This window comes from Cariama cristata, unplaced genomic scaffold (genome assembly GCF_000690535.1).
Source record: "Cariama cristata isolate BGI_N322 unplaced genomic scaffold, ASM69053v1 scaffold732, whole genome shotgun sequence".
Taxonomy (NCBI): domain Eukaryota; kingdom Metazoa; phylum Chordata; class Aves; order Cariamiformes; family Cariamidae; genus Cariama; species Cariama cristata.
The window spans coordinates 115,248-140,613 of record NW_009603019.1 but is presented as its reverse complement, the minus strand read 5'-3'; the positions used below and the strand labels follow the sequence as shown (position 1 = coordinate 140,613).

Sequence of the window (25,366 nt, the reverse complement as noted above, 5' to 3'; positions counted from 1 at the left end):
GTTTCTGCAGGGTCTATAGTGGAAAGTGTCAAGGACAGAGTGGTTGACTCCAGACTGCAGGTATATGTCACCCGACCTGGCCTGTTCACTTGCCTTGCCACGAACAAACACAGCAAAACTTTTGGAGCCGCTAAAGCCGCAGCAACCGTCAGCATTTCAGGTATGCTGGGAAAGAAGGGGTCATTAATTTTTTAATTAACTGCAATCACAGTTCTAGCTTACCTGCTGGGGAAAAGGGGTGTGAAGTACTCTGGAGGAGGAGGGAAAGACTTGGAGAGCTGATAGTGTGCAGGGGGCTAAATTTGAGTACAAGTGCATCCCCTGCCAGGCTATTTCCTCATGTATTCTTACCCTTTGGAGACTGGCACAGCTGTCATTTCCTGAATGTTTGATGCTGTCTTGTACTTTGTGTCCCAGAAGCATGCTTGGTAAGTTCATCCATCTGGAGGAAGTTGTGGCCATGACCCGGGGTTGGTATCACCTAACAGCAAGGTGAAAATATCTTTCGTGAGCAGTTTGGCTTAGAAGGTTGCATCCAGAAAGCAGGGATGTTGCTGTCAGAGCAGTACCCCGCCGTGCCTGGGATAACCTCTGGTCCCAGGAACAGCTCCCACATGGGGAAGAAATGATCTAAAGAGGAGAAATACTGATAGTCTGAGCTAACTGACAGCATTTGTCACACCAAGAGAAAGGTGACAGCTTGTGCCTTCCCTCTTGGGGGTTTAGTTAGAGGAAATAGGAATCAGCTGAGACTTCACAGGGGATGGTAGCATTGGTCCTGCTGTTAACCAGGCATGCACCTGCCCCTCTCTCCATGGCTCAGCTTCTGCTCTGTTGAGAAAATAACCATACCCTTTCTTACACTGGGCATTGAAACCTAGCAGCAAGCTCTGCCACCTAAGAGACTCAGCACTTGGTACTGTATTTCTCATCCCCACTTCTGCTTTCAGCCCAGGCAAGTCTCTGCCTCATGAAGCAGAGCTGCAAATGCAGTGGGGAGGGCAGGTGCTGTAGGCTGGTAGGAGAAGGAGCACTTCCCTCCTCCAAGCTGGGTGTGCTCAGCAAGAGGGGAGCAGTCCCCTAGACCTGAGCAGGAGCCTGCCTTGGCCTCGTCCCAGGGTCCCAGGGCAGAGTTGTCCCAGTGCTTGGCCGATCCTCAATGCCTCCTCCTCATGTTGGCGCAGCCCAGCTCCCTGCGGTGCTGCAAGCGGGGAGCCATGGCTGTGTGCCTGCACTACCCCTCCAGCCCCGGTTTCTCCTACCTGTTACAGCTGCTGCCTCCAGTAATGAACGCGTGGGTGGCTTAAACAGAGGATGCTGTCTGCTGGTTATGTAGGATCCAAAGTATAATGGTAGAAGTGTGGGTCTACTGTGGAACAGTATACTTTCACAAGAACTGCACTTCCTCCTCTTCATTCCCTCTCCCTGTACAGCGTCCAGTGTCACCTAACTCTTCTTCCTCACAAGAAGGTGCAAAATAAGGACAGAATTTAGCTGCATCATTTTCAGACAGCTTACAGGTCTCAGACAGATTTCCTAGCATGGAAATCTTAGCTCCCACATCTCAGAGGGGGCAATGAAGTGTCACTGATGTTTTTTCTATTTCTTCTTTCTCCTGCCTCATCTCAATTCCTGGGTCTGGTGCCTCTCAGCAGAGTGGAGGTAAGAATGACTTTGTGTGGCTGCCTGGGAGTTTCCTCTGGGCCAGGGAGGAGAAGAATGATGAATCAAAGGGATTTGGTTAATTTGGCTTAAGTGAAGGGAGTGGGTTTCTGGATGCCCAGCATGCAGATGTTTACCTGAAGGGAACACTGAGCTCCTTTATATGGACATAATTGGACACTGGGCCTAGGTAGATAAGGGTGCTTCTGTATCAAGCAAGCAGTGGATCACACATCAGTAAGGGTATTTAAAATATGGTAGTGGGCAGAATATTCTCGACTAAATTCTGTTCAGAGTTCACAACTTCAGCAAGCTGTTCACACATCTGCTACTTCATTGACGATATAAATTTACAGGCAAAGGCTTAACTACAAGTTAAACTCCTGTCTGTGCACAGCCAATAAATGTATTTTGTTTTAGAGGTCACCAGATTAGGGTAAGATAAGTTTAGACATTTGTTCCAAGCAGAGTTATGGATGAGTGAATTCACTTGTACGTGATCAGACAAGCACTTTTTCTTAGTATTTTTTCGACTACTGCACAATTTGGCTGGCTTTTTCTTTTTAGAGTCCTGGCATATTTCTGCGTGCTGCACTAACAGATCGGTCTGGATGGAAAATGAAAGGGTTAGCCTCGGAGGAGGGCTGGGAGCTACTGGCCCTCAGAGGAAAGAGCAGAGTCTGAGAAAGTCTGAGCAAATGGCTTTGTACTCTGCTGACACAAGTTCCATGTGAAGACCCTTGCCTCCCTCACAGGGGCTTGCAAAATTGATTCCGGAAGTTTGTAAGTGATTTAGTGGCTACCTGATGACGATGGCAGACTTATGCCTTACACCTGCACTTGTGTAGGTGTGACGGGCGTGGGAACAGTGATCAAATGCTCAGCCCTTCTGTTCTGCAGTTGTTCTCAACATTTGCTGCATGAAATTCCCATTCTGTGACAAGGCGTTGGGAGAAACACGTTGCTGCTTCTTCATTGCAGCCTGGTCGGTGTCTCCCTGCAGGTTTGAAAAAAGCAAGGAAACACAATATTAGCGCCGGTGACTCTTGTCAGGCTGCTTCTGCAGCCCACTGAAGTGAGCTGCACAGCTGCCCCATACATGCGTGTGCCCTCTTTTGCCTCTTGGGGCACAGAAAGGACACACATTTCAGATTAAGCACAATGGGCATCATCAGGAAAATGTGAATAACGTGACTGCTGCCACGCCAAGAACAGCTCAGGCAGGTCTCTGGGGGCAGCGCTGTGCTGTGGGGGCACCTGCTCTGTACCAGGGAGATGTCATAGGCTGTGGGACCGGCACAGGATGCTGGGGGGTGCCTGTGTCACATGAAGGGGTGTCCGTGGAACCTGGGGTGATGCAGGGTGTCACAGCATCACTGCCGTTTTGGTACTACCTCAAGGAACTGGCGCCTTCCTGTACTTTTCAGCCAATATGACGCTTCAGAAAAAATAATAATTAAAAAAAAGCCGGCATGGAGCCCAAAGCAGTGCAACTAAACCAGGGCCAGAGAGTGTCATCTGCAGAGAGTGGCATCTGAAAAGCACAAATCTGGGCATCCTGTATAATCTTTCATACGTGTACCTCCAGCTTTCCAAAGAAAAACAGCAAGAACCCCCATGGTTGACAATATGATTATTTAGACAGGACAAAGAAATAAAAGGCAAAGATACAAATAGCTCTGCTGGCTACTCCAAATGGTTGGCGTGTCGTGAATTGAACTCCTTGACCCTAATTACACTGACCGAATGAGCGGTGGGGACAGCTGCACCCAGCCCTCGTCCCTCCCCGATTCGGCTGTCCTCTGCACACAGGGGAGACTGTTTTCCCAGGTTTCCCCCCGCACCGAGGGCACTGCATCCCATGGGCTGCCTGAGCACAGGGCACATCCTCACCTGCAGACCTTGCTGCCGTGGGGTGGCTGTGGGAGCTGCTGGGAGCACGGCTGACCTGTGCGTGCCCTCGCCCTGCGGCTCCCTTTTTGTGGCCATGGGGAAGAAGGGAGGGAGGGATGACAGCTGTCTCCTGTTAGACGTGAAAAATGCCAGAAAGATAAATAAACTGCCCATGAAGGAGCTAACCCTGCTGTACTTTTTATTGCTCTGGCATAGCTCTGGCCCCATGCTTTGCAGCAGGAGTTTGCAAAGTGGAAGATATGGTGAAGAGAGGAGAGGATGGAGCTTGCAGGGAAGCACCAGAAGGAAAACTGCAGAGACTTGTGCCTTCCTCCTCTCTGTGCTTCCCACCTCAACATGTATGGAAGAGAGGCAGGGTCAGGAGTGGTGCAGGAGTTGAGGAGGGGCATGCAGGAGGTTCGCGGTCTGGTCTTGCAAAGAATTTCCTGGCACCTGTTGGGTGTGACTCACCTGGCTTCTGCTCATCGAGTCCATCCATAATTAAACTGCTGCTAGCCAACAAAGCAAAAAATCCTGAGTTGTCACAGGTGTGCAGCAAGCAGCACAGCTGATATTTGCTGCAGGGAAGCAGGAAAACAAAGCATTTTCCCACTAGGGCCTAGGGGTAGGGTGAGAGGCCATGCTAGGTCATAGCTGTGCATGCTTGCTCAGTCATTTTGCCCACTTTTAGTGCTAGCAACCCTTGGCCAGAGCCTTAGCCCTGGAGCTTGCCAGGAAGGCCCTAAGCTCACACCAGGGTTCCTTGCAGAAGTTTCATTTGTGGATGGTATTAGCTGTTTTTAGTGGTTATAACCATCTACCCTCTCCTCTGCCCTCTATTAGCCTTACAAATGCCACATTATTCAGAAACAGAGCCTAGGCATCCTGCTCGTGCTGGTGTTTAGGGCTGTGAGCTTACTGTGTGTGTATGCTCTTGTCCTCGACAGCAAGCTGTACAAGGGTGATGCAGGCTACTGTAGCACGTACAGAGGTGAGGTGTGTACTGCTATCTTGGCGAAGAATGCTCTTATTTTCTTCAACTCCTCATATGCTGACCCAGAGGCAACCCAAGAGCTGCTTGTGCACACTGCCTGGACTGAACTGAAAATGGTGAGTTCATTCTGCCAACCGGCCGCTGAGTCTCTGCTGTGTAACTACATCTTCCAGGAGTGCAATCCCTCGGGAGCTGGGCCAGCTCCAAAACCAGTGTGCAGGTAAATAAAAAAAAATGCTCATCTTTCATTTCATGGGGCTGTGTAGGCATCAGGGGAGTGGTGAGGGTCTGTCTAGACCTTCAGTAGCACTGAGTGAAAATGGGCCCTCTAAGTTTGCGTGGGTTTTCCCTTTGATCTCTACTCTGTACACACAAAGAAGACCTGACCAGCTCTCTCTGTGGTCATTGCTAGGGTATGGACTGACTTTGAGGCCCAGGTGTCTGCGTTATATCAAGTTTTTAGTGGACAGTGTTGAAAAGAAATATCCATTTGAATGACATAATTGATTAAAATAATTAACATATTGCTATTGGTTAAATTTTACTAGGTCAGTATGTACTCATTGTTACTATCAGAAGTAATTTCTTGTTTGGAATTTTGACTAAATATGGTCACAGTACATGCAACAAATCTGGCCAAGGCAATACACTAGTCATTCAGCACTTCGCACCACGATGAAGATGAAACAAAAAAAGATGACACCAGGGACACTGCCAGTGTAATTGTACCTGCTAAACCAAACCTTCCATCTGGCTCTTGTATCCTCCTATATGCAGGGACATGTGCAGTGAAACAGGGCTGGCAGGGACCCTGAGGAGTCCAAAGCATCTCCCACTACAGCTAATCCACTGCTGACAGATATTTGTGCAACACGTCCCACTGACAGGGACACTGCGCCCTCCCCATGCAATCCCCCGAGCAGCCCTTCCTTCATTGCTCCTTGTCCTCCCACCATGGCCACGGAGAAAAGTTTCTTCTCTTTCTCTTTACAGCAAGTTTTTACATATTCCGCAGCTTCTCAAAGTAGAATAAAGCACACTTTTCCAAGCTCTGCTCATAACTCTTGCTCTTCCAGCTTCTGAAGATTCTGCTCCTCATCTTTCCTTAAGCACTAAATATATATAGCCTCCAGCCCAGATTCTGTTAGTGTTAGCTATAAAGGAATGATGATTGCTTGATATGCCTTGCAGAGGACAGCCCCATGTAGATGTCTTGGGGTCAAGTTTTCTGTTTTCCTAACAAAACTGTTGGCCACAAGTGATTCATATCCATTTTCAGCCCCTGCAGGACTGTTGCCTGGTCATTACCCACTTCATGTTTCAGCAGCTAACATCCTTGCCTAAGTGCAATAGTTTGCTCTTTTCCTCCTTGAACTGCATTTTAAAACAGATTGTTCAGATTTATTGGGAGAGCAGCCCCAACTCTAATGTTTCAACTAAAATACAAGTCTTCTCTGCAGACATGGCAAGCATATCGCCAGCTGGACTTGGCGCAGATGTAGTCTACTGGCAATTATTTTTCCAGTTGTGTAGGGGATTTTTAGGACAATCAGCAGCATGTTGTCTTTGTAATCTGGACCTTTCTGATTGCTCCTCCTTTAATATCTCTAAAACAAAGACACAGAGGAAAATCCCAGTATGAAACTTGATAATACATTGTGTTCTCTGTTTGATTCCTATGCTGTTTGGTATTCCTCTGCCATCACAGTAGTGGCATGCATCCTATGAAAGAAGTGTATGTGCAAGTACCCATGGATAATCATGCAGTCAAGTACTGAAACTAGCTTTTTGCTGGCAGACTCCTCTCTGCTGACTTGTTATTCTGCTCTTTGTCGTTGTGCCCTTTAGTACATGATGTCTCTGCCTTTTTTCAAGATGTGTGACAATATTTATATCTGAGCCACACATGCACAGCACATTTGTCAGCTAAGGATTTTGCATAATGTTCCACGAGGCATTTCAGTGAGATCTGAATCTTGCTTCATTTACCCATGCTCATGAGTGGCCCTACAGGACCAGAATTTGTGGTAATTTGACTGAAGACCTGGACTTCTGGGGCACTTCTGAAGTTGAAGTGATAAAAATCAGTATAAATCTCCACTTGATCTCGAGCTAACAAGTACAGCATTTGCAAATATGTCTAAATCTTAATGGATTTGCCCGGCATCATCTTTCTTCAAAACCACGAGTCAATGTTACTTTTTTTTTTTCCCTTTAATGTTTCCCCCCCTGCCCCGTGATTTTAGTGCAGATTTGAATGCAGCTTTCTTCATGACAAGAGCTCTGGAATGGCATGCTTCCTGTTTCCTGTTCCCAGAGCACATCAGCTGGACGACAGTTCTTCCAAAGCCCTAACCCAATACTCCTTTTGATTACTCAGACATCTAATACATACTTCTGAACAGTTGAGGCCTCTGGGGGCTCTTGAACACATTTCGCATGGTCTTGGTTACTTTCTAGTTATCTTTTCTGCTTGTTACTGACAACTTCATACCTCTCACAGAAAGTGGCTGGACTACACCAGTTTTCTGCAGAAATGTTTCATGAGTAATTATTTAACTATCTCGAAGGCTGGAGAATTCTCCCACTTTTTGAGAGACATATTTTCCTCAACATATTTCCATGTGTTTTTGTCTTGTTATTTATTCTCTGTATCATTTTTTTCTCTCCCCATGTAATTTTTTATGTTCATTTTGGTTTGGAAGCTAGCTAGCAAGAATAACAACTGACAAACAGACTAAGTAAAGCTTTTATAAAAATAATCAGGGAGTAAAACAAGATAAATTGAAACAGAAGAGAATAACATGGGGAAAATTTTGCTTCATATAAAGATGCAATTTGATTAAAATTAGAATTTTCCTGTTTTTAAGGGAAAGTGATGCCTTGTCTCGTAATTCTTGATTACATCTGCCTTTTAACACTGGCTGCTTCTGTGATAGCAAAGGAAAACACCTCAACTTCTGTTTCAACCACTGCTGATATGAAGTGAAGAGGTTGCAGGAAACAGCCTCATGTTGGGAAACACCTCACTTTGGTTGGATCTATGTGTTCCCAGCTCCTCTTAAACAGTCCTTTGTGGTCCCTAAAATACTACTGGCCCACTTGTCCTCTTCTGCTGCTACTGTTCTTTGTCCATCTGTCATTTATATGACACAAAATTTCTAATAATAATCTGAAGTAATCTTTGCATATGATCTCATCAAGCTCTTGCTGCTCAGGATTAAGTGTTATAACAATGGTATGAACCCAGCTCCAGGAGACTAACCATCCCTCCCTCTTGCTGCCTCACCATGCTCCCAGGATGGGTTCCTGGGTGAAGATAACCTGCCTTTAATGTTGGAGTGGATAGGATTGCAGAGGAATGGTCTTTCGCATTTTGCAGTTGCACACTGAATAAGGGGCTTGTTTGAGGATGCTCAGGCTTCAGGGGTGAGGGCAGCTAACACAATCCAGATCTCCCAAGTGTCAGCCAGAGCTTCAAATGCAAGATTTTCTCATTTCTTTAGCTAAACGTTTCTTTACTTCAGAAGGTCATTCCCATTCCACATGTTGTTTAACACAGAAAAAGATAAATTACACCATCTGGCTGCATTCTGGCTTTCATGGAAATGAGGAAGGAATAAACCAGCACTGGCTAAAACCAAGCATGGGGCAGCTGGGCTTCAACAGCTTCAGCCTGCAGACTTGAAGAGCATCCACTGCTGCTGCAGAAAACCGATGCCTTGGTGGAATTCCCAATGGCCTCTGTCCTTCAGATGCTTTAAAGGGTTTCAGTGTTGGTAGTCATCACCGAAACTCATGGCTATCTGCTCTTGCCAAACCTGTTGTATAAGTAAAGAGACTGCATCAGCCTACCAGGTGATGAATTTTGCGAAAACCTTCACCACAGACCTCAGCAGTGCCTTTCTGCACCACTGTGTGATGGCTGGGAAGGATGTGGATCTGCAAAGGACTTCAGCTGAACTCAGCAAAAGTAACCTCTGGACATGACCTCAGAGCTGGTTTTGCAACTCAGGCTCTCAAGAATGAGTGCATAAATAAGCAAATCACCAATAAATTGACTAATGCAACAAATCCTCAAACTTTCTAGTATGGTACTTTTTTCATTATTTTTTTTTTCTTTTTTTTTTTTTTTTTTTTTTTTTTCCCCTAGAGTAGATAGTTCTGCCTTGGCCTTATTCACAAACAGTTTCTGGTCTAAGGAACATTTAAACATTCAAAGCACCTCTTGTCAGTGAATGTTTCCCATTGTTATGGAGGTAATACATTATTAGGTAGGAGACAGTTGTGTCTCTTGTTTTACCAGGCGCTGTAAAGGTTTTGCAGCAGACAGCTGACAGATTAAAAAAGGGACTGAAAGTTGTCTGTGGAGAAAAGAAGAAAATTGGATGGGTGATTCTGTGAGACTAAAAATACAGGCAAATATTTAGTTTAAGAAGGTTAAGAATTGGAGCTTGCCTCCCATGTTTAATAGATGACATTTTAATACACAATTTAGAGAGGATAGGTGAGATTTTTAGAATGTACTGAAAAATGATAAAATAACTTCCAGACATGATGTTTATTAGTAGAAGATGGCAATAAATCTGTAGGAAAAGATGGGAATGAACTCCTCACAGACTGTGACTTGGTTGTGTTTTAAGCATAACCCTGTCTCATTAAAAATGCAGATTTGTGGGTTTCTGAAAGGAAGATGTTACATTTTGTACAGAGTTTCCTTTATGGTTTAAAAGCCAGACAGACTGGCTTAAAGAAGCGTAACCCAGTTAATGGATTTCTGTCAGCCTGCATAACCCCTGCACACCACTGCTAAGTGCAGCCATTGTTATCAAGCCATTGACTGCTGTATTTCACTGTTTCTTGCAAAATAATGTAGAGAGAATTGCCTTGCTGTAAAGGATCTCTACTGCTTTAAGGAATGGCTCTCAATGGAGGAAAACTCTCAGAAGGGGATTTACAAGCCAGGGCTGATGCTGCTCGCTCTTCCCGAATGCAACAAGCTGCCCAGCCTGCACCAGGACCCCAGCGCCTGCACCCACATCCCTTTCTTCGGTAAGGTGGCACGTGCTGCGCGTTGTCTGGAGAGCTGTGTTCTTGGTGAGGAAGGGGCAAGGTTGCGATCCACGATTCACAACTAAAGGCTGATGGTGGATACCAACCTGTCAGTGCCTGTGCACGGAACTGTGACGGCCGCATTGGCTGTTTGCCTCTCTTGTCTGACTGGGGTGTGGGAAAAATCCCTGAAGTAAAGAAAACCTGGCTCATAACAATCTCATTGCCAAAATCAGTCTTACTGATGGCAAAATTGCCATTCAGGTGCCAGTGCAAAGAAACAAGTCACTTAATTGAGAAAACTCTCCCGTAACATGCTCCTAAGCAAGCACCCAATTATATCACATACTGAACAACCCCTCCTTACATCTTGTCTTTTTACAGATTTTAAGAAGGAGAATGTAACCAGTAAGTAGAATTCTCCAGGCTCTGTGTTTCTAGAGGTGGGCATGATATTGTTTGTATGCAGCTTGCACAGCATTTATGTGTTTTGCTTTGGTCCTGGCTGGCTAGATTCAGCTTATTACCAGGAAATGCCTGAACTTTCACATTCAAGGCATGGGGAAATACGTTTGCAGCTCTTCAGAGCTTGGGGAGAACATGAGCTGGTAACTGTTGAAGGTGATTAGAGAGGCACGGTCCTTTTAGGTGGTACCCTCCCCTCCAGCTGTTTCCCCTTCTTTCTACCCATTGCTTCTAGTTTTTCTTTACTTGTGTTTGGTATTACTGATGCTGCTACTGAGGTCGTCCCAACCTCATATGCTTTTACTGACATGGTTACCCAGGCTGATCTTGCAAGACTTTAATACCCAAAAGGCCCCAGCACTTTCCTCAAATCATCTTTGAAGTCTGGCTGTTTCTCGCCAACAGTGAGACCCAGTCATCCCCTGCAGTGCTGCTGTGAGTTCTGTTGGCCTCCTGACCTGCAGCTGGTCACAGCTGAAACATGCATATCCAGCTCTTCCAACTGACATGCAACTGCAATTTAAAGCCCAACCACTAAGCTTTTCCCCTTGGAAAAAGGAAGAAAGTCCCTCCTGCCATGCTTCTGAGCACACAAAGTCTGCAGATTTGGCAGTGGCAGGCACCCTCTGCATGGAAAGGGAGAGTGAAAAAAGTGAAATGGAGAATTTTGGAGAATTTTCTTTCATGAGAAGGCCTTGGCTCCACCTGACCACTCAAGTCCCAGGCTCCTGGTGCTGCACACCTGGTAGACAAGTGCTTTAGCACCCCGTGGGCACTCCAGCATCGCTGCCCAATGCTTACAGCCCGTGGCTGCAGCCATCCCCTCCCTGGGGAAACGAGCATGAGGGAGGGATGCCAGCAAATGAGTGGTGCATTCATGGGATGGTTTCAGCCTCCCCTTGGATGTTTGCAAGTTCAGGACGTGGCCTCTGTCTGTTGTGTAAATGTGTGACCTTTTTGTTCAGGTTTCACAGTATTTTCCCAGAGTGGCATTGCACAGATGTGCACTGTTTGGTCATGAATCAGGGAAATGTAACAGGAACATTTTAGTGATATTGCCCCCTCATTTTTACTTTAGAACCACTGTATGTGCACAAAGGTTTGGGGAATATGAACCAAACTGTTTTCTAGCTTGCCCATCAAAGTTATTAATTAATAAGTCCGGTTGGACCATCTTTATTATTCCCTCTGTTCTCATTGCAGTAAGACCACGTATGAGAGCATCTGCATTTTCCTGGCCACCAAAGACTCAGAGGTGCTTCCTTAGTATTACTGTTGCCCCTAAAGGTCTCCACATTGCTCCTCTAAGGTGTCATGCTGATCTTTATTTCAGATTTGTGCATAAGTATTTTCTTCTTGGTTTATAGCTCAGTCATGAGGCAGGTTTCAGACACTGCTTTCCTTGCCTTTGAATGTGAGACATTTAAAATGCTGGACTGAGACACACCATTATGTTCTAGGGCAGCTTAACAAGATTTTACACCTCTGCAGAGCTACAGGTGCTGGTTATGTGGTGGCTGCTAGCTTGATGTAGATGTGAGGCATAACATGGTAGCTTACATATCAGTCAAAGAAGTCCAAGTTAGAGCATTTTATTTTGCATTTGTGATGGGTTGAGTGTGCTCATGAAGCCCACGGCCATTCCTGTACTGAGGTGTTTGCATGCCTTGGGCTACAGGAACTTGATCCTGTGTTCAAGCTCACTCACCTGGAGCAAACATTGTCATGGTGCTGTTTCTACCTACCCATGTGTAGTGCCTGGTGAAAGTTCAGAAAGCTAAGGGTCTATAAAAGACCCATAACTGCAATCCTGACTGCAGTGGGTGCTGCAAGAAGAAAAGAGCAGATAGTCATCATGGTGCATTTACTATGTTCCTCCTACAGGAGAAACAGGACAATCTGAGGATTAATTAAAACATATAGCCTTTGTCTCAAACTTGGATCAAAAATTATACAAAGCTTTCATGAAGCTGAAAAAGATTTGCTTAAAAAACTCTTTATTTTAGAACAGATCAGGTTTCCTCCCGTTTTTCCTTTTCTGCGCTGCAAGTTTAAGAACACAATGTAAAATAAAATTATGACAACAGTGTTTGCTGGCTTGTTAATTTATCTAACAAGGTTAATAATGCAGTGGACCCTAATGCATGCCATCAGCCAGACTGTTAGCCTCTGGTCAGCAGATTTTATGTAAGATTAGCTACCATGTGTTCAAGTGTGTAAGGCTACATCTACTCTGTTGTCTTCCTGCTTCCTAGATTATGCCAGCATGCGTTAAAGTCTCCTATGAGAACAGGTGGTGTCTACATTTATGTTTTGGGAACATATTCCTATAGTAAAATCCTCTCAAGATCTTCTGCTTAATTTTTCTTCAGCCAGAGTTAGCCTTGTGTATGGAAAGTGAACTAGACATTCTTCATTATAAAGAACGTTGTTTTATGCTGATACTATTCCTTCAGATCCATAGTTGCCTTCAGTGTGTGGTTTCTATCCATGCTGGAAACTATAGCCTGTTTCTAAACATTTAGACTAAGAGGACAAGCACTGTACAGTGCCATGGAGGAGGGATACCACCGTGGGACTTTATGAATCCCAGCCCTCTGCTACCTACCCTAGGAACATGAATGCCTTCCTGTTAGCATCCCTGTAAGAGTGCAGGCTGGGAATCATGCAGCCAGTGCTGCAATTTGTCTTCTGCCTTGGATTGGCATGGGTGGCCTCACTGTGGTTCTGTTCTGTGCTTTCTGAGTGGAAGCGCTGTGAACTGGGTAGATGTGGCACAACCATCGCAAGCGCATGGCTTGTTTTGTCAATCTGAAAGAGCTCTGGTTCCCTCTTTGGAGTTTTACCAGATTTGATCTTATGTGTTGAGCTCAAAATCCATTTAAGTGCGAACAGGAGGCTAAGCAGTTCCCTGCCTGCAGTTGACTGATCCTTTTACGTGCTTCAGATCTGTTGCTAATTGCCATGTGCTCTCCTGTAATGACATGAAGTTCACTCTTGTGAGTCCCCTCTGCAGGACATTGTCTGAGATGCAGTGACCCTATGTTTTTTTTTCCTCTAGTGACTTGCTACAGTGGCAATGGCCAGTTTTACCAGGGCTGGGCCAATGTCACGGCCTCTGGTATTCCCTGTCAGAAGTGGAGTGACCAGGTATGCATCAGTGTGAGACCCACAGAATGGACAACCATGCTCAAGGTCTACTTTTCCAAAGGGTTTCCCAGAGCCAGGGAACCCAGTCCCAGTGGAAGGGCTGAGCAGGGGACAGGTTGCCTTAATTCTTGAGTTCACTGGTGTTTCACACCCTTTTCATATTTCAATATGCAAGTTCCCCTGCCTGTGGCAAGATGCATTCTCTGTCACTCTGGCAGGCTACTGAAAGGCTGTTTTACCCTGCCTTTCTTTGCTCCTTTGCTTTGTTTACTTTTGTTTTGCTAATACCTGCAGGAAAAATTATACTGAAACAATATCCAATTTACTTCCTCCGCAAAGGCTCCCCACTTGCACAGGAGGACTCCTCAGGTTTTCCCTGAGTTGTCTGATGCTGAGAATTACTGCCGCAATCCAGGAGGTGAGAACGAACGTCCCTGGTGCTACACAAAAGACCCATCCGTGACCTGGGAATACTGCAGTGTGTCGCCCTGTGGAGATGGTAGGCAACTGTAATTTATGATTTCTGCCACTGTGGTTGTTTTGGGGCCATGCAAGGTGTTTGCATGCTCAGCAGTCATGACCACACCAATCTGTTCTGTCTTTTGGGTTTAGCCAGTCCTGGCTCTTCTCATAGGTTCACTCAGTACCTTTTATCAGGAGGTGTAACGTGAACCTTAAAGATGGGAAAATGAAGATAGGCAAATCGAGCACCTTGCCTCAGATTATATTAAGGCCAAAGAGTGAATTCAAATTTCCTGTGGTATTATGAAAAATGGATTTGCCACACTGTGTTTTGAGGAGAAGATAGGGTTTGGGACTATTTTGCAAAGTTGTTTTGCTCCTGGAGACTTTTTTCAACAATAAAAACCAATTCTAACTAAAAACAATTCTGAAAAAGGTGGAAACATCCTTGTTCTGTGATGTTGAAGCTAAGGCTTTCTGTTATTTCTTGTTCAAAGAACAGAATAATTTTGGAAACATATTTAATCCAAAATGCACGGTTTCTGGACCTCAGTGTCTAGAAATAAGACAGTTCTGCTTACACAGAGAACAGGGGGGTTGTGGACTTCAGGGAACACAAGTCAGGATCAGCTTAGCTGGCCTTAAAAAGAATGGTTTAAATTTCTTTCTGTTCTCAATCATTGCATATACAGACTAGCATTTTCTAGAATGTCTCAGAAAGTACTGAGCAGGTGGCTACCTGAATACTAATTTTTTTAGTAATGATACAGTCACATGTATTTTACACTGGTTTACCATAATTGCCCCATAAAGACAGTGAGATGCAAATTATTGGAGGCAAGGGGATATTTCAGGAAAGTATCACTGTGTACTTACTTGGTCTTACACTCCTCCCTGCAGATTCCTTTTAGAACACATGATACGTTGTGGTCCACATTGTAGACCATTGATCTTTCCCACTGCAGACATTACTATGTTTGAATACTGTTGAGACCATCAGATGTGATCTCCCATCTGTAACTCCTGCAAACATTTCTTACCAAAATTGCAATCCCAGCTCAATGGGAACTGCGTCTTGGCCTTCCCCAGATACTCAGTTTTCACATTTGGCAAGCAGAAATTGGGTTTACTTCCTGCAAACCAGGCTTCCCCAGTGTGATCCTCTCATGCTGCCATACGGTTATATCCGTAATGTCAGTATTTCCCAGGACATCAGGCTGACTCCGTAAATACCTCTTAGAGAAAGCCCTATAAACTAGCAGAGGCCTAACCTTCTGACTTTGTTTGCCTTACAGCATTGTTATCAGTAGGAACAAGAAAACCAAATGGAGACACTCCAAATCTCCCCCCTCCTCCTCCCTTTTCCCCTACATACTCCATGACTGTTATCATCTCAATCATCTCCAGCTTTGCTCTGGTCATGATCCTCGGCACTGTCACCCTGGTTTGCTGCCGTCGGCGAAAGCAGTGGAAAAACAAAAAAAGGTAGAGCTTGAGACTTAATTCAAGGCAACAAATGCTGCTTTGGAAGAGGGCTTGCCTGTTTCTGAGAGCACAGTCCTGTGAATGCTTGGTAGTGGGACAGCAGCCTTCCCTTTGCTGGTGGCAACCCAGTGCAAGATCTGGTGAGTCCCTATGCCAGATCAGAAGGTGGACTGGTGACTGTTTTGGGAACATGGCATGACACCTTGCTGCAAGGCTCTTTCAACAGCCCTGCTGCACTTCCCTTTTCCATCCTGGAAAAAAACAGCCCCAGAGGAGATGCAGATAGTTATCTCCTGGTTGAGGGCTGTGCACACACTGACCGCAAATTGCTCCATTGTTTCAGAGAGTCAGAGACACCAACACTCACCACTCTGCCCTCTGAACTCCTCCTGGACCGGCTGCACCCCAACCCAATGTACCAGCGGATGCCTCTTCTCCTCAATCCGAAATTGCTTAGCCTGGAGTACCCCAGGAACAATATTGAATACGTGAGAGATATTGGGGAAGGAGCATTTGGGAGAGTCTTCCAAGCAAGGTAAGCAGCCTGTGTGTGAATCGTCTTTATCTAGAGGTACATGGGAAAAACTGGCAGTTGGGCAACCACTTATCTGGGCACTGGAAATCATTCACTCACTCAAACCAGAATCAAATGCTTGTGTACCAAATGGTACACTTGGACTTGAATAATTGTTTCTGTTGTCCACTGCTGTCACTGGCTGGGCCGGCGCTTAAAGCGAGTAGCAGATGCTCTCTGTTAACCCCATCCCTTCCCAGAGGGTGAAGGAGAGGAGAAAAGGGAGAGAGACTGGCGGGTTGGAAACTTAAAACAAACTTCAATAAAACAAAAACAGTGAAAAGAGTATAGATAATATTAAAACTAATACTACCAATAATAGAAATACACAAAACCGATACTGTCCTTCCCGATGATGACCACAGGACCGCGTACCATGCTGCAACAGCTCGCAGTGCTCACAGGACAGGACAGGTACCCAAACCTCACAGAACTAGGCTCCACAGCAGGCGGGACAACGGGGAGCGAGCAGGGGCCCACCGGGACGCCGGCCGTGAGGGGAAGAGAGTGCTGATCCCGTGATCCCCGAGCTTTACACCGAGTATTCCCGTGAGTGGGATGGGATACTGCATTGGCCAGTCCTGGGTCACCTGTCCCCTCTGCAGCTTCTGGGGGTGCGACCCCTCCTCCACCTTCCCCCCACGAGGAGCCCAGCGGAGCCCAAGAGAGCCCGCAGGGAACAAGCACCCACCCGTGGGCCTTTCTGCATAACAATCCTGCTCCTGCCCCAGCAACAACTACAGACATTAACTGCCATCAGCTCTGACAGCAGGCACTGCCTGAAGCCTGTAGTCAGCTCCAGGCAGGGCAGTTACTAAGAAACTTAAGGGAAAAAAAAAATCTACTGAAAGCAGAAATAGTTCTGTTTCAGCCAAACCAGGACAACTGCTTTCTGTTGATATTTGTTAAACTTTTGTCACAAATGACTCTCCTGTTCTTCTCTCTAGTGTATGTAATGTCTTACTCACATACCCAAGTCTGATGTAAAAGCTTAGCTAAATATATCATCACTGTTTTTGCCAAGAGTATGACCTTGACATGTGATTGGTTGTGAAATTCTTGCATTTTCCAGTATTTCCAAATTGTCAGTGTGTGGTGTCCTCCATTATAACACCAACAGTGGCGAGTAATTACCATGGAGGGCAATGTGTCATGCTACAGTTAGGTCCTGACCCAGTTTCCATTTGATTCGGTGGCAAAACCAAACCAAACCAAAAATCCCCTAAAAACCCAACCCACTTAGGCCAACAATTTTCTTTTTCTGTGTGTCCCCTTTAGTTGCTCATTTTTTTATTCTTGAATTTGCAGCCATTTTTGCCTGTTTTGAATTTAAGGTATTAGATGAGATCCCAGTTCTGTTACATCTTTGAGGAGGTGAGATCATGCATTTCTTCAAATGCGAAAAATGTTTCATTGAAAAACCTAGAGGTGAGCCCAGTCCTGCCTAGACTGGGTGGAGGTGTGTCTTGTTAGCCTTGACAGAATCCATAATTTCTACAGGACAGTCTTTGGCCAGTACTGGTCTCCTTGGAAAATCCCATCCCGAAATTCCTGAAAGAAAATGAACAGACTGGCCAGTTTCATGTTTACTCAGGATGGTTTTCTTTGTCCTTTACAGTTAACAAGTCTGGGATGTTGCTGATTTTGTAGCCATATCTGGAGTAGTGTGTGATGACCTCAAAAAAAACAGGGGAGTATCAGAGTTCCACCACAGGCCACGACCTGTCTGGTGGAACTGCTCCCATTGACTTCAAAGACAAAGGACTCTCGTTGCAAAAAGCAGTCATAATTGCAGATACTTCTAATGTTTATAGTCATGCTGTTAATGTATCTGCTGGGAAATGAATGACATGGAGGTTAAATGTGTTAGAGCAGGGAAACAGTTTCAATAGCTGTGACGGATTTTTTTTCTAATGAAGGGATGCATTTTTTCTAATGGAAGAAATGCAGGCATACTTTTCTTTAATACAGAGAGAGCTAAAAATAACAAGGTTTGAAGGGCATGCAGTGGGAAAATCACAGATGCTTAGTCTGTGATTGATAGCCTGTGTGGTGAAGCCAAACGCTTCTGTGCTTGAAACGAGAACAAAGCTGTAGGAATGGTGCCACAGCTGTGGTCGGGGTGCCGTGCACCAGCTGGTCCAGGGGCACAGGGCAGCCCTCGTCCCAGCCTCAGCACAGCGCTTGGGATGCCCTGCGGAGTGTCACCTTCCTACTTGCATGGTGGGGATCTTCACCACACTGCGGCTGTTCCAGTGGAGCAGGCAGTCTTCCTGGTTTGGCCCTGTGCTGGGAACTTCAATATAATTTAAATGCTTCACAGGTCTTTCTGAGCTGGAAATGACTCTCACCCACATTGAACAGGACCTTTCAACAGGCATTCAAATATCACTAAAGCAAGTGCTAAAGTGGTGTAGAGACCTTTCATGTGGATTTCATCCACCCCAGTGCTGTAATTTCTTGTAATTAAACCTTTTTGTTATTGTCAGTGGAAACTGGGAGAAAAGGAGGAGGGAAAAGGCAACACACCTTCTTAGCCATCATTTGCAATGCGGAGAGTACCATATGCTGAGAAGCCCCTGCTCTCTGTGGCTCAGGGAAGGAGACACAGAGATATTGCTTCTGAGGGGCTTCCATATTTTTATTAATATCTCTGTCAAAAGTCCTTCCAAAGCCTTTTATTTCCAGGGAATATTTAAGCTACTGGCATTTCTGTGCACCTCTGGCACATCAGAGCAGACTGCTGATACAGTAGTGCCAGCTGTGCATCCCTCCAGGTTACTGAAGCTATCACAGCTCAAATAGTTGCCTTCCTGTCTCAGATGGATAAAATGTACTTGTCTACATGTGTTAAATGGACATCTCAAGCTAAGTTTAGCAACTCTCTTACTTCTCCTGGTCTCATGTTTCTCCCCCTCCTGTAAACACAGCTCTGTGCCTGGTGCCAGCTAAGCCTCTGCCAGTTGGCTTGCTGTGAGTCTTGATTCAGTGTTTACTCGCTCCTGGGTCAAGCAACATGTTAGGACAGGAAGCGTCTGGCTATCATTTACCAGCTTCTCCTGAAAGGCTGCCGTCTTCACTGGGAGCAGCTTCACACTGGAAAGGATGAGGAAGTAACCAGTTACTCTAACTGATGTCCTTAAAAAAAGATTCAGGACCTGGCTCAGATCTTTTCTGACTGTGTTGTGATCGCTGAGTCACAATTCTCTGCCCCTGGGAGGACAATGCTGGCCCCATATGCCACCAGAGCATCAGTCCTGTGTGGTTCAATGCAGACCAGCATGCAAGTTTTCTCCCAGAGCTGGAGCTGCATGGTGCAGGCTAAGCCTGAAGCCCAGGTTTGCCTAAAAGCCTGGATGGGGGGTCTCTGTTAGCAGGCCAGTAGATAGCCAGTAGACCCCCACTGCAAAAGCATAGCTCATCGTCTCTGCAAGAAACAAGGCTGTCACTAAGATTAGATTTTTCTCTCACAGAAGTCTCCTCATGTTCTTTCCAAGTGCAAAGAGTGTTTCTTTGACCTGTTGTCTCGAATACAGCTGAAAAACTGTGTGGATGTTAATTAAAAAAAATACACAACAAAACAAGCCCCTGCCAATTCAGATTGCTCTCCCGCCAGCATACAAATTGCTCCAAAGGACAGAGTAAAGGTAGGTCCCCACCAACCTCAGTAGATGCTAATTGCATCGTTTAATAATCTAACAGAAGCTACCCAGCTGTGATGCTAAGGAAGACTGGGGACAGGACACAATCTCAAACACAGGTTCAAGCTGCTACTCAGTTTTTTCACAGTTATTGCTCTGGAAAGAAAACCTGACTGGAAACTTAAAGTCAGGCACTCTCTGTAGGTAGGCTTGTGGTGAAATCCCTAACTGCACTGCTGGTTAGTTCTTTGAATGGCAAATACCTAAAAGCCAAATGCTGCCAGTGTTGCACAAATCCATTGATGGTGAAGAAGGCGAGGACAGCTGCTGTCCATCTCGTGTGCAAAGAGTGGACATTTCAGAGAAGCATTTACATAATCATGAGAGAGGAAACCCAAGGTAATTTGTCTTGAGGCTTCCCACTTCTAGAAGAAATCTGTGTATTTTCTAGAAAACACTCCACATTCTGGCCTGCACCTGAATCCTCCTGGTTAATTTCAGAAGCAGCAGTTTCCCATTGCTCCCTTGCAGATATGCCCCTATCTCTTTGTGGAAAGACTGTCTTTTGGGCACCAAAGGGGTCATCTTCAACAGCTCTTCGCCGAGACTACAAACAGAGTCTGTTTCTGCTCCAGATCAGTGTGATTTTCCCAGGTCTGCTAAGAACTGGGCTGAAGTAGCGCACAAGTTACCAAAGGAGAAATTACTTGCTGTTGCCTGAAGGCCCGTTAAAAGGCTTTGTGCAGCTTAATCACACTTAAGTTACATTTAGGTTAGGTTAGTTTACAGATTTCAGTGAAGAGTAGATGGATGGGTGTACTTCAGGCTTTAGCCTCAGGTGAGTTTCTCTGAAGCATGCAAGATGGAGCTGTGCTTGCCCCTGCTCTGGCAGTGCACTAGGTCCACACAAGGTCTGCTAGTCAGTGATGAGTGGTAATCTACAATGAGGCTGTTTGGAAGAGATAAAGGCTCTCCTCCTCTTTTTACTTTTAAAGCTCTACTGGTTTCTTCAGGCTGTTGCTGCTGATTTTGACTAGCGCTGAGATTAGACAGCAGCTGGTAGGTGGTGGTACTTGCCCCCTTCTGCTAGTCTGGAAACTTGCTGCCAACACGGGTGAAAATAAGGAAGACATTTTGCTGTAATGGAGGCAGTTGCAGACAAGTGTGGAGTCTGCTTCTCTGCTTTGGTGTGCTGGACCTCCTTGCCTGAGTGTCCCAGCTACGATCTGGCCACCTGTGAGATTCCTTTCTGGATGGGCACCCTGCCATCTTCTGACATTTGACATTTAAAGCATCCAAGTGCAACTGTTGCAACTGCCACATGTCTGGAGTAGATGACAGGGAAACTGGAAGTTTGCTTTGGAAATCGGAACCTCCTCTCGAGGCTACTGAACAGTAATATAACCTGTCATTTGAGCAATGGGAGGGCAGTGGGGCTGACATTGTAACACAACACGTAAATAGGTGCTGCTCTCCATGGGCTCTGGCTGGCTACCTGTAACAAGCATGTTTTAACTGCAGGACCCCTGGGAAGAAGTCCAGTGGGCAACAAAATGCACATCTTTGAAGACACGTTTGAAGAGGGAAAGTTACTCTTCTTTGGCAACTGCTACCTCTAAGTCTTTGGCAAGCCCCTTCATTTGAACTTGTTGACAGTGCAGTGACCTGCGGATAAGAAAACAAAATGAGTCTGTGATTGCTCTAAGTCAGGAAGCTCTGTTTCCTATGGATTTGTGTGTCTAAGCTCTAGCTGAAGATTCAGCAGTGTCTTAATATGGGTGTATTCATGCATTACATTGTTCTTCAGACAGGGCTTACATATGCTTTGTCCCTTCTGTCCTGTCACCTGTTTCCACAAAACTTGTAGGACTGTAACTATTTCATCCTGCCCTCCATGAAGATTCTGATGTGACCTCCAACCCAGGGAGAGGTAATTGCTTACCAACGTGTTTTTTATTTATCTCTTTACCAGTCATAGTAAAGAACCTGTAAGCAGAAAGAGCAGTGATCAAAAAAGCTATGCTGGATTTAGTCCCTCCTGAACTAAACTAAATGTCTCTGTGCTATGCAATGCAGATGTACCCGAGAGGTGAAGATGGTCTTTCATGTTCCTTCAGTCAGTGTTGGGGCCTTCCACCTTTTTTTGTTGTTGTTGTTTTTTTTTTTTTTTTTTTTTTTTTTCCCTGTCAGTCTGTCCTTTTGCACCAGAAACAAAGACCACATTTGGTGTGCACACATCCATCACTGATGCTTGCTTTTTTCTTCTCTCCCTGCAGGGCCCCAGGGCTGCTGCCCTATGAGCCTTTCACAATGGTGGCAGTGAAAATGCTGAAGGAGGAAGCATCTGCAGATATGCAGGCTGACTTTCAGAGGGAGGCAGCCCTCATGGCAGAGTTTGACAATCCAAATATCGTCAAGCTTTTAGGTATCTGAATGAGGTGCTCACGTACAGGGTACCACCTTCTGCGAATCTGCTGTGGGGTTGTTGGGGGTGCAGGGATGAACACACATGCATGACTGGCACTTGATGCAAATGGCAATGCTGGTCTCTTTTGCAAGAGTAAATGCCTCTTGCAAAAGAGGTGAACTTTAGTGTGCTTTGCTAAATTGTCCACCAGAAGAAGTCTCAAAATGTAGGTCTGATGCTGTTACCTTAGCAGGATGGTGCATTGTAATAAACCCTCCTCATTCTGCATTGAGTATAGTGTTGGCCATCTTGCTGCCTAGTCCTGCTTCCAGTTTAATAACATTGGCACAGATGTCTTACAGGGAAGGCATGAGCTTCCTGGAGCTGTGATTTATTTTGTGGGTACTTAAAAAAACTAGGCACAAGTCTTGTTAGTTTTATGGGTCCCACTTACTATTGTGATGTCTGAACACTCACCAGCATTAAAAAAAGCAAAATTAAACAAATAAACAAAAAAAGTCAACTCCAAAAAATGGTCTCTTCCCTCCCTTCCCAGCTAAAAGGAAACCTCGGTTTATTGAGTTTTGTAGAAAGTCTTGATGCCACAATTTGGCTAATAGGGCATTCTTCTGTGAAGTAAGCTGCCAACCAAATTTACTTTCAGTAAATTTTCAGTTTTTGTCTGAAATAGATGTTGCTAGCCACCTTCGCCTAGCAATCCTGCTCTAAGCTGTTGTATGCACATGCGATCCTTGTGAACAGGCAGCTGAGATCTTAATTTATTTCAATAGGAAGCAACACAAAATTTGGAAAAAGATAAATCCCAGTTTTGGGAAAGCTGGGTTGACACAAGTACTTTGGTTACAGAAAATAAAGGTGGGAAATGCCCCAAAGTCACATAAACTTTGTGGGTTTTGTCAACACATTTTAGGTCACTAAAGGGCAAAGGTACAGAAACAAACTAGTTTCACATTGTGGGGGTGTGGAGAAAACAGTCATGTTGTTGAAGACGGCTGAGACGATAAAGCTCTCAGATACAGTTCTCATGCTTGCCAGATCCTGATTTTATCACACTGCGAACAGCTATCTGTTTTTCCTCAAAGATTCAAGTGTTAGGACATCAACAAGAATTTCAGATTTCACAATAAGTTGGATTACCAATTGCTAAATGATGGCCCTAGGAAAGCAAAATGTATACATCTTAAATGCTGGCTTTTACTGGTTGGCAATTTAATAATAGGCATGCAAATATTTTTGCCATATCACTCTATGCTCAGTAAAACTGGTGGGAGTGGGGTCTGTACTGATGCTGGCCCCCAGTAAAGTTGTGTAGGGCCAAGCACGTGCCCTTCAGTGGCACTAGGTTCTGCATCTATCAGATGTGGCAGATCTCTCCCTTCTAATGTCTGTCTTTTCTTTGTCTTTCTTTCATTTTTGAGTATCTGTCATGCCAAAAGTAATTTCTACAACCAACATTTTTTGCATGAGCTGTTTAAAAAAAAATAAAATCCAGAAGTTGTAATGGGAGTGTCTTTGCGTTTCAAGTATGCCACTGAATTCTTGAACGTGCCCCCATGTGATTACTCCTGAAGTCTTCCTGCATATGTGTATCCCCTACACCCATATCAGTAGAAGTACAATAATTACAACAAACAAAAGAATTAAAAAATACCATGATCAGAACTATAAAGGGTACATCCTGAAAGTTTGTCCTTCTAGTTGCACCTAGGAAGAGGAAATTCTTCTGTTAATGCCAGCTTAAGCAGGATTCGGGTCTTAATTAAACGTACCTTCAAAAGTGCATCTTTTTCTTATGATGTTCAGACAAATCAGGCAACTGCATGACTTGTTAGCATTTCCCACAGTGCTCAGCATTACATACCTCATGAAGGAGCTTCAAAGACACAAAGGGATGCATGCAAACTTGATGGTGTTTGCAAGTTTCACCTTTCTCTGTGTCCCTTCATGCACTGTTGAAAGTCTCCCCTTTGTGTAACCGTTTCTGGATTTTTTTGGTTTTGCACAGCAGAACCCTATTTGCTACCCAAATGACCTACATGGTGCATCTATCTTCTTCCAGGTGTGTGTGCTGTTGGGAAACCGATGTGCCTGCTGTTCGAGTACATGGCCTATGGGGATCTCAATGAATACCTGCGTGACCGCTCGCCCCGCAACCTCTGCAGCCTGGTGCACAGTAGCTTAGACGCACGGATCCGCCTCCCCAACCCCCTGGCGCTGTGCTGCACCAGCCAGCTCTGCATTGCCAAGCAGGTGGCTGCTGGCATGGCGTACCTCTCTGAGCGCAAATTTGTCCACCGGGATTTGGCTACCAGGAACTGCCTGGTGGGGGAGAACATGGTGGTCAAAATTGCTGATTTTGGTCTCTCGAGGAACATGTATTCAGCTGACTATTACAAAGCGAATGAAAATGATGCCATCCCCATCCGCTGGATGCCCCCTGAGTCTATTTTCTACAACCGCTACACCACAGAGTCTGATGTGTGGGCCTATGGGGTGGTGCTGTGGGAGATCTTCTCCTATGGCATGCAGCCCTACTATGGAATGGCTCACGAGGAGGTCATCTACTATGTGAGGGATGGGAACGTCCTCTCTTGCCCAGACAATTGTCCCCTGGAGCTCTACAACCTGATGCGCCTCTGCTGGAGCAAGCTGCCTGCTGACCGGCCAGGCTTCGCCAGCATCCACCGCATCTTGGAGCGCATGTACGAGAAGGCTGTGGCCACCCCATCGGTCTGAGGAACGTGCCTGGGTGGTCCCCTGTGTCCACCCATCCAGACTGACTCAGATTGGCCCATGGGCTCCTGAACAGTGGCTCCACACAAAGCCCCACTGTAGAGGGAGGAGAAACAGCTTGTTCCTCTGCCAAGCAAAAGGTGTGGATTGCACTTCCCTGCAGTGGGCTATACCTCCCTGAGTGGGATTATACCTCCCAAATGACAGGGCTGAACCCTGACCACCAAGCCTGGACTCCTTGGGTTGGCAAGGGTGCTGGCTGTGCTAACTCAGTACCTATGTTAGGCATTTCCAGGAGCACAGAGTTCCCCAGGGAAAGCAAACCAACATTTCGCTGGCAGCACTTCCCTTCCTAGCTGGTCTCTCCATGTCCTTCTGCATTCACACTCTTGGCCTTTACCTTTTTTCTTCCCTTCCTCATGTTTTCAAGTATTATTTAAAAGAAAAAAGAATTGCAAAATTCCATCTTTTTGGGGATACTGTTTAGTGTTTTATTTTCTTATACTCCCTTTTGTAGAAAAAGGATGTTTCTGAAATCATAGGCCACTTTCTTTTTCCTTTTAACTTCCACCTGCTCTTTGACAGTCATGAACATAACATTGACAGAGTCAAAACAGTAGGCTGCAGGACCACCGGCAGCTGCCCACATCTCATGTTACACAGAAGGGCTAACTCCTGTCAAGTACAGAACCTTATGTTTTCAAAAGTGGGAAATCCACGGTGAGGTTCATTTGAAGTTTGTTAAGATCTCACCCAAAAGCTTGCCTCAAGCATTGCAGCCCATCTTTCCTGCATTCCCCTGCAACAAAGTTGGTGCTAAGGGAGAA

At 45.5% G+C, this 25,366-nt stretch overlaps 1 protein-coding gene across 1 annotated transcript; it reads left to right on the top strand.

Annotated features, from left to right (window-relative positions):
• On the top strand, positions 1–24,542 carry MUSK (muscle, skeletal, receptor tyrosine kinase; the record flags this gene model as incomplete). The annotated part of the gene is made up of 11 exons (XM_009694983.1): positions 1–160; positions 1,656–1,662; positions 4,503–4,769; positions 9,426–9,601; positions 9,986–10,009; positions 13,128–13,216; positions 13,556–13,715; positions 14,974–15,163; positions 15,507–15,698; positions 21,655–21,803; positions 23,866–24,542. Coding segments are annotated over 11 exons (2,091 nt in total), but the record flags the coding sequence as incomplete, so codon positions are not given.
• Between the last annotated feature and the right edge of the window lie 824 nt (positions 24,543–25,366).